Here is a 12,064-nt window from a genome sequence, read left to right as displayed (position 1 = left end):
TCGACAATGAAGACAGTCATCAGCGGTCTGTGCGAGAAGCCAGGTCTGTAATGCTAACAAGAATCTATCAGTGCGACGTCCGTGTGTAGATTCCTATTGACCTAACAAATAAATAATTTGTAAATTGAGCACTAACCCTTCATTGGGCGAAATTATGAGGGAAGTGACGGCCCCCATTGATCAAAAACTGCCGAGCGAAGTGAAGGTGGCCCCATCATCGGGTTTTGAGGGACTGCAGGGCTCGCCCCATAACTAACCTAACACTGCGAGTAGTGTACCGAGCCCACAAGGCGAGCGGAACGGGGGCTGCCGCAGCGAAGCGTAGGCAGGTCTACTCCAGTAACCACTAGCCGAGCGCCGCTGCTAAGCGGCGGTAAGGTTAGTTTGGTTGGAGCGCTGCTCGCTCAACGCATATATTCTAGCTATGCACTTCCCATGAAACACGTCCTTGCTATCCAACGCGTCAACCGGCATTATCCTTTGTCATCTTGTTCTTGTGAGAATCTGCTGACAACGTCTCTAGGGCAGTGCCTTCATTGTGCTCGATTCGCTCTTTCCACGTAGCAATATTGTTGCGCAGCTCCGAAATCACGGTGTCGTATTCGTCAATAGAGAAAACTTGGCCTGCGGTCTCAAATAGTGGCGTCGCCACTAAGGTGAGGAATGTGACCTGACTTCGAGGTAGGTTTGCCTGCTTTCGATCACATAGCGGTGATATTGGCATATGATTGTGCTCCTCAGTTTCACCTTGACGGAAGAATTCTTCCGATATCCGTTCCGCCCAGGTCTGGTGATACGAAAACGGCTTCGCTGTGTGCCCCAGATCCGCAAGCATGAGCATAGTTTCCATGAGAAGCGAGAGTTCGAGACCTTGCGCCTCTTCTGACATTGCAAACTTCTTCGTCTTGAGCATTGAAATGCGCTGGAAGTGCCGTGCCAAATCCGTGGCGAGAATCATACCAATAACGATCTTGCGAGACTCGGCACGTTCAGCGGCAGACATGTGAGAGAAAATATCAAAAGCGTCATGGGATAAAATACGGTATAGTTCGGCAACGTGCATCCGTTCCAGCACTGAATCATCACTGTAGGTGACGGCCAAGCTGGATCTGGTAGCAATGAGAAATCCGTTTGAAACTCCCGGATGAGCGATATCGTGCGCAGCTGCGGCTACTAGTCCAACGAGTAGTGTGCTGTCGTCAACGTTTAGATGCACGCGACGAAGGTAAAAGTTGATGTCGGCTATCACTGCAGCAGCGTGTCTGCAATATACGAATAAAAATTGCTAAGATTAATGACACGAGCTTGCAGGCGGGGTTACCGCGATGTCGATGTACTTACACATGATTGTGATACGGATTTCGATTGTGATAGCGCTCTTCTACTGCAGCCGCAAAACTTGTGACCTTCATTTCGTCGAGTTCAAGTCGCTCGACCAGGCCATTAATTTTTACACATCCCAAAAACACAGCCTGAAGTGGAGCGAGACAGTGCTGTTCGAGGTAAAACATATCGACGAAAAAATAGTTTTGAAGACGAACCATCAGCCAGATTGAGAGATCTTCATGCTCCTGAGGCCTCGTCACTGCATCGAACGCTTCGCCCAAATTGCTATTGGTGCGCAACAAACGGCTAAGTCCATCGTCGCTAACATGCGAGCTCTCCATTGGAGCCTTTTTGGCGCTTAATCGACGTGACGTCGTCACGCGAAGGATGTCGTTGGACAACGAATAGTGACGAGAGCGGCGGCCATCGCTACCCTTTCTTGGCTGAACCGCTTCTTCAGTTGGGTGATCTTTAAAGTCCATCATGTGTAGCCATCCTTGAACTTCCTCTTCGAATTCAGGCATCTTCGAGCTGAGCGTGACCTCGAAGAGATCGTGATTGCGTACAAGCGCAGTGATAATCTTGTCGATATCGCGCTTCTCGGTGGTGCTCATTTTAACTTTGATTTGGCAGAGGATGCGTAGAATGTCGCCCATTTCGTAGTGAAGCTGATAGTTCAGCTTGCCTGACAACTCCTCTTTCATTTCGAGGTTGGCGCTACTCAATCGACGCGCCTCCGTGACCAAGTGGAAAGAAGTAAGGAACTCGCGCCGTGTACTGCGCTCTTGTTCCCGTACAATACGAAGAAAGAACACCAGCAGTAGAATAAATGCGGCCAAAATTGATAATCGTCGGCTGGGCACGACCTGAGTGGTGGCATGCACACCCGTAGCCACAATCGCTATTAGCGATAGCTCAGCGACCACTAGGACAGAGTAGGTGAACTGCAGCCGTAGTAAGCACGTACAGACACAAGCTCCAAGCAGCTCCATAAACAGTAAGCTATCCAAAAATCCTTCGCCGAGCAGTACGGAAGTGAGTTTCACGTCTTCAATATTGACCCCAACGAGCTGTTTTGCAAGACGTGCCTGTTTCTCGATGCCCGCAAAGACAACCAAGAACAATGGAGTGATTGTGCAGTGGTAAAAAAGCAGGAGCACAAGCTGCACAGGGTCCAGCCGCACTGCTGGGAAACGATATTCTCCTGTTCGCCGCCAAACATGAAATACACAGATTGCTGCTAACACGTAAAAAATAGTCGCGACGGCCACGAAAGCCCCGTTGTTCAGCCAAAGCGCATGAGAAAAGCTCGCCGCCGATAGTAAAACTTTGTCGTCTGCCCTTGCTGATGCTTCCGCACCTTCTGCTAACTCTCCAAAGATGGAGTTGGCGTAGGCTTCTGTAATCGCAAGTGTAGCCGCGTTTGATGACACGTAGCACCATATTGCAAAGGCTAGTAGCACTACAGTCATATAAACCACAATCCCGGTCTGCCATTCGCGCCGGAAGTACGTCTGGAATTTCTGTTCGACGTCGCGGTCCTCAAAGTAGCACAATAACGGGTGAGTCGGCTGCTGCACAAGCACGACGGCGCGCGGCACCGATCGCCGTGGAGTTGTCTGAAGATGGCGCTTAGAAAGGTTGGACTGCACCTTCGGCTCTGGCTGGACCGGCTTCAGTGGCATCACGACCGTCATGTCTGCTGGTGATGGCTAGAGCGATTGAACTCCTGTTTCCCCAGCCGACAGGCCAGAAACGACAACTATTGTACAACCCAGTGAACGCAGGCTGAGAAGCGGCGACCACGATCAAGTCTCCATCTTCGCCAGGACGGCCTCCTATTAATACGGCCAAGAAACTCCTGCCCTCGCATAGGCGAAAGGCAAAACTATTCCTCAAGTGTAGCCATCTTTAGCGACGGGATCCGTTACTTCAAACGTGGTGTGTCGCACACCGTATTCGTTTAACGAGGTCGGTCGCGGGATCAAGCGGCTCGAGTCAGCAGAGAACGGAGCTGACGTGGACGACCCGGCCGTAGTGTCAGTTAGCGAGCAGTTAGTTAGCATGGCCGACGCGGACTACTACGAGACGCTGGGCATCCAGAAGACAGCCACGGAGGACGAGATCAAGCGCGCCTACCGCAAGCTGGCCATCCGCTACCACCCAGGTCCCTCGCCTGCCTCCTGCTGCGCCGTGAAGCGACGGCGGCTAATGTCTCCCTCTCCCTGCCCTCTCCATTCTACGCGTTGCTTTAGACAAGAACCTGGACAACAAAGAGGAGGCCGAGGTCAAGTTCAAGGAGATCGGAGAGGTATTTGCGTGCAGATCCACAGCTGTACGCCCTGTTGTACTCGTGTAGTAGTTGTACTGACGCTGGGGGTATTGTTATTGGTGACGCTTTGGGCTGCAGGCGTACTCGGTGCTGTCCGATGCAGACAAGCGGCGTCAGTACGACCGCTTCGGCAAGGCTGGAGTGGGCGGAGCTGCTGGCGGTGGCGGTGCGGTGGCCCCGGCATGCACCCGTTCCAGGGACAGGATGCCGAGGAGATCTTCCGCACGTTCTTCGGCGGTCAGGACCCGTTCTCCATGTTCTTCCAAGAAGGAATGCGCGGAGGGGGAGGCATGCACAACTTCGGCGGGTCTCGCGTCCACGTCTCGCAGTTCGGACCGGGTTTTACCTTCACATCTTTCGGTGGAGCTCCCGGCATGGGCATGCCGGGCATGCGCGTGCACCGCGTGAACCAGAGGCAGCGGTGAGTTGTGGCGCTTTAGTGGACTATGAAGCTGATGCGGAGAGTCAGTTGGTTGAGGCGATTGTACTGACGACATATATGGCTGTTGTTGTGTTTGCAGTGGTCCGGGTGGGCCGAACGTAGCTGGTGACAACCGACCGCAGGCTAATGGACGCCTCTCGCAGTACCGGATCGGCGGCGGCAACTTGCTGCTGATCTTCTTCCTGCTGTGGATCATGGGCGTGCCCTTCAGCTACCTGTGGATAGCGCTCATGCTGTTCAGCTACCTAGGACTCGTCTGAGCCGCAGAGGAAGACGCACGCTTCCTTGAGGCAGTCAAGATAGTCGACGGCTGGCGAGTCGAGCTAGTACCGGCAGCCAACTCGCCGCCGTCGACCAGAGCTAGTTGATCGAGCGAACCCGTATATATAATCGCTTAGTCTGAATAGATTTTGCTTCCCTCCAGCGTCCTCCAGCGTCCACTTCAACCTTCTTACACTTAAACAGCGCACCGCCCCTCAGCCGCTCTCCAACTGTGGGTGTACCTCTTCACTTCCCGATCTGCCATCTGCCCAGAAGCGCGCGAGTCATGACGTCGCGCGGCTCGGACGCGTCGCTGGAGCGGCGCGCGTTCCTCTCCCCGTCGTCCCCGCACTCCGACGACCCCCGGCCTGCCCCCGACGTGCAGACGCGCGCCCGCAAGCCCTCGGCGGCGTCCAGAGGCGGCCCCCTGCATTGGCTCGCCGGCCTCATCGCCGTCGTGGGCCTCGTCGTCGTCGTCTCGCTGCTCTACGCGACTGAGCGCTCGTCCCAGTCCCTGCGCGACGCGCAGGACGCGCTGGAGGTGCAGGACGCCTTCAACATCCCGCGGAGATTGGCGCGGTTCGACGTGAACCAGAGCGTGCTGGACAACCTGGACACGGTGGAGGTCTCCTTCGAATACAAGGCGCCGCAGCCCCAGTTCTACAGCGAGGACAAGGTGGCTGCCTACTGCGTGAGCGCTGCGGACGAGCAGGCCAATCGCACGCTGACTGTGCCGCAGTTTATGGACTCGGTGCGCACGAACGGCAAAGGCTCGGGGGTCGTGCAGGTCGGGCCGCTGGTCAACATGCGCTGCTCGTGGCTGCTGCGGTTCGTCACGAGGGACGAGCAAGTGCTGGGGGAGAGCAAGCTGCTGAGGTTCAGGAGGGGACCGACGCAGCCGCTGCAGGTGCATTTGGCGCTGACGGACAAGGCGGACGAGATGCGCGTCAAGTGGGTGAGTGACAATGTGCCGAACCCAATGGTGAGGTTTGGAGAGGAGAGGGAGAAGCTGGGGAGGCTGGAGCGTGCTACGCAGAGCAGTTATGCAGCGGAGGACATGTGCAACGCACCGGCGACTTCGGTGTTCCCCACGAATTACCGAGATCCGGGACAGATCTTTGACGCCGTCATGACGAAGCTGGAGGCGGGCAAGAGGTACTATTACCAAGTGGGCGACGAGAAGGGGGAGAAGAGTGACGTGATGGAGTTCAGGATGCCGCCCGCTGTGGGGAATAATCGTCTTGCGGATGATGCGGAGGGCTCGAGTATGAGCTTCTTTGTCTATGGAGACCTGAACACACCTGTCGGAGCGACGGATAATTTTGCTGAGGATAATGGCAACTGCGGCACCACGATGCAACTCATTCGCGAGGATATGGAGAAGGCTGCTGCTGACCCAAGCAAGCACAGATACGTCGCTGTCATGCATGTCGGAGATTTGGCGTATGCCATGGGTTCGACTTATATCTGGGACCAATTCGGCCATCTCATTGAGTACGCGGCGGCACGCCTGCCCTACATGATCAGCATGGGCAACCACGGTGAGTCGCTACAATATTTGCTATTTTGAACGAAAACATGGTGCTGACCTGCTTTGCGTGTGATTGTCGATGAGTACACAGACTACGGTTACCTCGAAGGAGTGAAAAGGGATCCTGTCAGGTGGCCTGCACACCCGACCTTCGAAAAGCACGGCACTCACGGCCATGACTCCTATGGTGAGTGTGGTGTGCCCTCAGAGAAGAGGTTCCACATGCCAGATAATGGCAACAGTGTGTATTGGTACAGCTTCGACACGGGGCTTGCGCATCACGCGGTAGTGAGCAGCGAGCACGAATTCGCGCGAGGCTCACCGTTGCACAATTGGTTGGTGAATGATCTCAAGTCCGTGGACCGCTCGAAGACACCGTGGGTGTTCGTATACATTCATCGACCACTATACTGCTCTGTCGCCTACTCGGGCGATTATTACCGATCATTGCTGTTCCGCGATGAGCTTGAGCAGGAGTTGGCTGACCACCATGTGGATATCGTGTTCGCCGGTCATTATCACTCGTACGAGCGCACGTGCCCTGTGTTTGGTGACCGCTGCATCGAGTCGCCTAGTGGCAAAGCAATGGCTCCTGTACATCTGATGGTTGGGTCTGGTGGTTACACAGTGGACGATGCCGGGTTTTATCGTTCACGTTGGCGCGAGCAGGGCTTCCTGGAGCACGGCTACGGCCGTGTGCACATTTACAACTCGACCCACCTGCACTTCGAGTTCGTGTCCGATATCGAGCGCCGAGTCAAGGACGACGCGTGGATCGTGTCCACGCACGACTGGCCCAGCAATCGCGAGCGATACCCTCCAGGATACTTTCCAACGCAGGAAGTTGCTGGCTTCGGAGCTGCTGTGATCTTGGCATTGCTAGCAAGTCACGCTGTGTTGCTGCCAGCGATACGTCGAGCACGGGACAGCAGATCCGCACCGGTATCTCCGATACGGTTTACCAAATAGAGCTGAGAGGCAGGTTTTCATGTGTACTACGTATTCGCTTTCATGTTTTTCATGCTTTTCATGCTTTTCATGCTTTTCATGCTTTTCAATCTCAAAGCATACCTTTATCCTCTTTGAGGTGTATTTTTACTAACGAGCTACAACAAGGAGCGATCGTGCGCAACCATTTGCATTGGGTATGAGAAAGGAGGGAACCCATGCCATCGGTCAGTAGTATTGAAGCTAAACCAACATGTATTGACGCCATAACTTTACGGTTGGTTTAACTTCTACCTGTACTACATATAGGCTTCTTCTTGAAGAGCCTTGTGTCATGGTAAACTATTCACTTTCTGATTGGTCCAAAATCTACACCGTTCAGACCAATGGGGAAGAGGGTCATTTCGCGAGTATAGCATGGCGGCGACGGCCAAGGACGCGGTGCTGGCGCTGCAGCTCACTTGCCGGGGCGATGCGGCGCGCGAGAGCACGCTGCGCGACTGGGTGAAGTTCCTGGAGGGACGCAGCGAGGCCTCGCTGCTGCAGAACCTGCCGAAGACGCCCGCGGGCGCGGCCATCGACTGGCTCAAGCTGTACGAGGAGGTGGTGGCGCGCGGGGGCTTCTCTATCGTCTCGCAGCGCCAGCAATGGGCGGAGCTCCAGGGCGCCAACGGGCTCAACATCAAGGGGCTGATGCCCTACCAGCTGGCGGCGCACTACGACAAGCACCTGCGCGCCTTCGAGGAGAAGCAGCTCTTCGGCCGCGACCTGCCGCCGTCCCAGGCCACCATGAGCGTGCTGCCCAGCAAGCGCCGCGCGCAGCCCAGCGACATGACGGACGACGAGGCGCCCGTCGCCACGATGCAGGATCTGCACGACGCCCAGGGCGGCATGGGCGGCACCCCGCTGCCGCGGGCGAACAAGCGGTTCAAGGCCCAGCGCGAGCTCCAGACGCACCTCGGGTCGCTGCACAGCATCGTGCTGGCCCTGGACTCGGATATCCCGGAGCAGGTGATGCAGGCGCTGAACCTGCTGACGGTGCTGTCGTACGGAGACGGCTCGGGCGATGCAGGTGCGTCGCAGCAGCAGATGCAGCACCACCATCACACTGCCGCTGGGTCGACGTCGGCGACGGCGAACGCCAATGCGACGGCCAATGAGAACGAGCTACTGGTGGACAACGTGCCTGGCCTACTGGACGCGCTGTACCGACAGCTAGTGGCCTGCAAAGTGCTGCCGGGTGAGAAGGAGGTGGAGCAGCAGCAGGCGAGGAGGAGGCTGCTGAATTTGACCGTGGAGGATGGCGAACGGGAGCTGCTGGACTCCCGCGCGCTCGTGGTGCTCAACATCATCCGCAATTTGGCCATCATCGGCGCGAACGAAAAGCCGATTGCCGCGCATGATGAGCTGTGCGTTTTCTTCATTATGGCACTTCGGTACGTGAACAGTAGTGACGCGCGGAATTGCCGCGGTGGACGCTCTCGAGCTGCGGTGGACATTGGAGACCATGTGTTGGACACGCTGTGCGCCATTTCGAAGCGCATTGATTTTCTTGCTCTTCACCCACCTGCTGCGCTCGAGGTTTGGCACCCGCAGTACCAGTTGAGTGCTCAATTGTGGAAGAAGGAGCGTGTGCTCCCGCTCGAGTGTTTGTTGCGTGAGCTGCGCCGTATTCTCGTCGACCGTGAACTCAAGCAGCAGCGTCGGTCCGTGGTGCTTCGTGCGTGCGAACTACTCACTAATGTGTGCCGCGACGTTGGCATCAAGAAGTATCTATCGTCGAGTGAAGCTCTTCAAGACCCAGCTTTGCTTGACCGCGTCGTAGGGCTGATGGGGTGCTCTCGGCAGGAGTTTTTACCTCGCGGGTCAAAGCACAAGCGACAGCAACAAGCACATGGTTTCCCAGCGGAGGCAGACTATGACATGGATGCAGAAGACTCAGACGATTCCGAAGACGATGAGACTGACGGAGATGACAACAGCAGGTGGCCTGCACCATGGGAAAATGATGGTCTGCCGTCCGGTATCGGAATGGGTGTCGTGTACGTTAGCCCCGAGGGCGTTCGCCACACCACATCATCACCGCACGTTGGCGGAGCTCATGCAGCACACTCTGTACAGTTTGACGACGAGGCGAATCAACTTGATCATGAAATGCGAGATGCTGCGTTGGAGGTGCTCTTCCGCCTTTCAGACTACGACGACGCCACCAAGCTTCGAATGGCGCAGCACCCAACGTGCATGCGGCGACTAGCCGGCTCTCTTCTCTCGTGCGTCGGAAGGGTACGTTCATCCCCACGGAACTTGCCTTTAACCAAAATCTGCAACAACTCTTGACCTCTGCGTTGTGTTACCCACCAGCCTGAAGCCGCGCGGATCACCGTGGCCACGCTGTGCAACATCTCGATGAATCGCGCGACGTTCCCGTACTTCCTGGCCATCGAGAAGGACCTGATCCTGGTCGCGTGCTCGGACGTCAGTGTGTCCGACATCCTGAACAACGTCGTCGCCGACGTCTACGGCATGCACTCCCTGTAATAACCCAACCCAACACCAACAAACAGCATTTTGCTACCGTCCTACTGACAACCTGGACGCTGCACGGAGCGGGAACATGGACTGAAGTGGTGCCGTGTATTCTTCTGCCTCTTACCGCGTCAGTCTCGACAGCACCGTTGCTCTTCCCCAAACTCTACGAAATACGCCCTCCTCTCCGGCGGCTTAGAAGCCCAGACCCACGAGCCACTTGCGGACGTCGCTGGCGTGGTCGCCCACGACCTCGAGGCGGCCGGGGCGCACCGCCACCTCCTTGCCCTGGCACACCTTGGACATCTCGTCGCGCAGCTCCTGCTCGTCGCCCTTGTAGCGGCGCAGGATGGTCAGCACGCGCGTGCGGCCGTTCCTAAAGTCCCTGTACACTGGCAGCTGCATGCCCACGGCCGTGCGCTTGACGTGGAAGGGCAGGCCGGGCAGCGGCGCCTCCGGGGCCGGGGACCAGCCGTTGAAGCTCACCTTCTCGGGCACGTAGCTCGGCTCGTACTTGAGCGGCGGCACGGCCACCTCCTCCTGCGGCTGGCGCTGCAGCGCGCGCAGGTTGGCCGGGTGGCGCGCCTTGCGGCGGATCTGGCGGTTGCTGGCCACGCGCTCCGCGGCGTTGGCGCTGGCGAGCACTCGGCGCTGGAACATGGCGTGCGGCTGGCTGGAGCTCTTCGGCGATGGCCGTAGCCGCTCGATTGGCGCCGGCCCAGCGCCGCGGATTGGCGGAAAAACGGGTAAAGTATCAACGCGATGATTGGCGGAAACCGTGATTTTTGTTGGAGCGACATTTTTGATCCACTCGACATTCGCGTTACATTGCGAACGTGGAGATCGTCCTGCAATGCAGCAACTTCAACATGGTCATTTCACGAACTTGGAGGCGTATCTTGACTAACGCGCTATGATACAAATTGTACAACAAGGAGCGAAAGAGGTGCTGAATCACAAAACAGAGAGAAAGATGTCGTCGGTGAAGTAGCGTTGATAGGATACCTAGACAGCAACCTGGGTAACAAAGTCAATCTGACTTATTTTTACGAAAGCGAGGAATTCATGGAATTTTGCCGAACCAATTCACTTCTCATCTTTCGTCGTGGTCGTTGCTCAGATCATGAAGTTGTTCGCTCCAGGCAGCTCCAGCAAGCGGTTCGAGGAGAAAGTCAAGTCGCAAGAACGTTCAAGGGCCAAGAAGCGCCGCTCATTGAATCCTCAGTGGAAAGCCTCAGCCTCCAGTTTTATTCAAACTGTCGCGGTCTTCTGGTGTGAAGCGCTGAAGCACGCTCCCTTTCCATGACTGCGACTGCTAAGTGACTACAGAAAAGCGATGAATCGAGCTCATGCTTAATGAAAATGTTGTTTCGTTCTAAATGGTGGTGTTGATTTCTTACTCGCTGCGTACAAGTATTGCTTGGGTTACTACAGCTCGAATTCTTCTTCGTGAACATCGAAATTATGAGAACCTAGATCAGCGATTGCATCATCAGTTGCTGCCTTTAGTGCCTCAGGCCCCGAGATAAACAACCCAATAGCTGTTCTTGCTGAGATCGCACTGTGCCTTGCGTGTACTTCTCCTAGAATTCGCGGCATGTTTGGGCGCGACCCGCACGCAACATCATACTTCTCCACTAAATCGCGTAGCGCCCGCAGATCCGTGTTGTTTTCCACGAAGTCTTGATTGTCAGTGGGGGGTGACGTTGGTCGAATACTTGAGTAATTGCAGTGCCCGATATCATGGCCCAGCGATGGATCCTTGCAATTTTGTGGGGACCGTCGCCAGCGGTTCAGCAACAACAAGGTGTACGCGACGATCGGGATCAGAAAAACTACTCCAATCTCGACGAAATTCTGCAGAGGCCAATACTGCGTCTTGTTGCCGTGGTCCATCAGCACTCCGTTGTCAAATTCTAGCCACAGCACCAGCAGCGTGACTGGTGTAAACATACCCGCGTACAGTACGATCTTGGTGCCTCGGGAGCGGAGCGGTTCGATAAATGGTGCTGGAACACTGCGCAGGCCTCCGAAAACTCCCGTTTGCACGCTTGCACCACTCTGAACATTGCTTGATTTGTCTCGTAATCTCTCGTGATCGATCGCTGTGTCCAGCATGGCCTTGCTTGGAGCTCGAGTCAAGTTGAATCGAAGCGTGAACCGGGTTCCTTGCGGATCAAGATGTCTGATCTTCGCTAGAATCGGGGAAATCTCTTCAAGTAGTGCGATCTCCCGTATTGCTAAGACTAGGAACACGTGTTGCATTGGGAGAGAAGGATCGCACTTCTCCAACCGAGCCACCATATCCTCCAAGATGGCAAACAGCGGTGTGGAGCCAATGCCACCTCCAATTAGACAAACGGTGGAGTATTCATCGTATCCAGCGAGTGAGGCGCCGTAGTAGCCATCCACGTACACAGCTGGAAGCTTGTTCTTGTCTCGGCAATCTTGCGCATGCTCGACAAGGGTTTCCGTCCAGTCTCCGAGTGACTTCACTAGAATCGTGAAGGATGTCGGGCTCGAGCGTGGCGAAGAACTGATCGTGAATGCATGCCACTGCAGCTTCGAAATGGCGGGTACGTTCAGATACACGAACTGCCCGATATCGAAGCCACCCTCGAGCTGGTTGGATGACCGAGCCAGCACAATTTTAACGATGCCTTCTGGTAGTAGAGTAAACTCGAGCACTTGCACGGAG

General features: G+C 55.8%; 5 protein-coding genes across 5 annotated transcripts; 3 read left to right on the top strand and 2 right to left on the bottom strand.

Annotated features, from left to right (window-relative positions):
• Nucleotides 1–463: 463 nt before the first annotated feature.
• Nucleotides 464–2,030, bottom strand: IUM83_15125 (cAMP-specific 3'; the record flags this gene model as incomplete). Its single annotated transcript, XM_067939917.1, has 3 exons — nucleotides 464–1,262; nucleotides 1,342–1,472; nucleotides 1,893–2,030. 3 exons carry the CDS (start codon nucleotides 2,028–2,030, stop codon nucleotides 464–466), a joined length of 1,068 nt encoding a protein of 355 aa, XP_067782281.1.
• Nucleotides 2,031–3,390: 1,360 nt separating this feature from the next.
• IUM83_15124 (DnaJ like subfamily B member 6) lies at nucleotides 3,391–4,360 on the top strand (the record flags this gene model as incomplete). Its single annotated transcript, XM_067939916.1, has 5 exons — nucleotides 3,391–3,493; nucleotides 3,582–3,637; nucleotides 3,737–3,799; nucleotides 3,856–4,079; nucleotides 4,180–4,360. 5 exons carry the CDS (start codon nucleotides 3,391–3,393, stop codon nucleotides 4,358–4,360), a joined length of 627 nt encoding a protein of 208 aa, XP_067782290.1.
• Nucleotides 4,361–4,647: 287 nt separating this feature from the next.
• Nucleotides 4,648–6,861, top strand: IUM83_15123 (putative calcineurin-like phosphoesterase; the record flags this gene model as incomplete). The annotated part of the gene is made up of 2 exons (XM_067939915.1): nucleotides 4,648–5,902; nucleotides 5,984–6,861. 2 exons carry the CDS (start codon nucleotides 4,648–4,650, stop codon nucleotides 6,859–6,861), a joined length of 2,133 nt encoding a protein of 710 aa, XP_067782321.1.
• A 396-nt stretch (nucleotides 6,862–7,257) lies between these two features.
• Nucleotides 7,258–9,378, top strand: IUM83_15122 (NEDD4 E3 ubiquitin-protein ligase WWP2; the record flags this gene model as incomplete). The annotated part of the gene is made up of 2 exons (XM_067939914.1): nucleotides 7,258–9,123; nucleotides 9,202–9,378. The coding sequence occupies 2 exons, from the start codon at nucleotides 7,258–7,260 to the stop codon at nucleotides 9,376–9,378; spliced, it is 2,043 nt and encodes a 680-aa protein (XP_067782282.1).
• Nucleotides 9,379–9,561: 183 nt separating this feature from the next.
• IUM83_15121 (ribosomal protein) lies at nucleotides 9,562–10,026 on the bottom strand (the record flags this gene model as incomplete). The annotated part of the gene is made up of 1 exon (XM_067939913.1): nucleotides 9,562–10,026. One exon carries the CDS (start codon nucleotides 10,024–10,026, stop codon nucleotides 9,562–9,564), a length of 465 nt encoding a protein of 154 aa, XP_067782279.1.
• Nucleotides 10,027–12,064: the final 2,038 nt, after the last annotated feature.

This window comes from Phytophthora cinnamomi (assembly GCF_018691715.1).
Source record: "Phytophthora cinnamomi strain GKB4 chromosome Unknown Contig108, whole genome shotgun sequence".
Taxonomy (NCBI): Eukaryota; Oomycota; class Peronosporomycetes; order Peronosporales; family Peronosporaceae; genus Phytophthora; species Phytophthora cinnamomi.
Note: the sequence above shows the minus strand (reverse complement) of the source record. Positions and strands in the feature narration are given on the sequence as shown.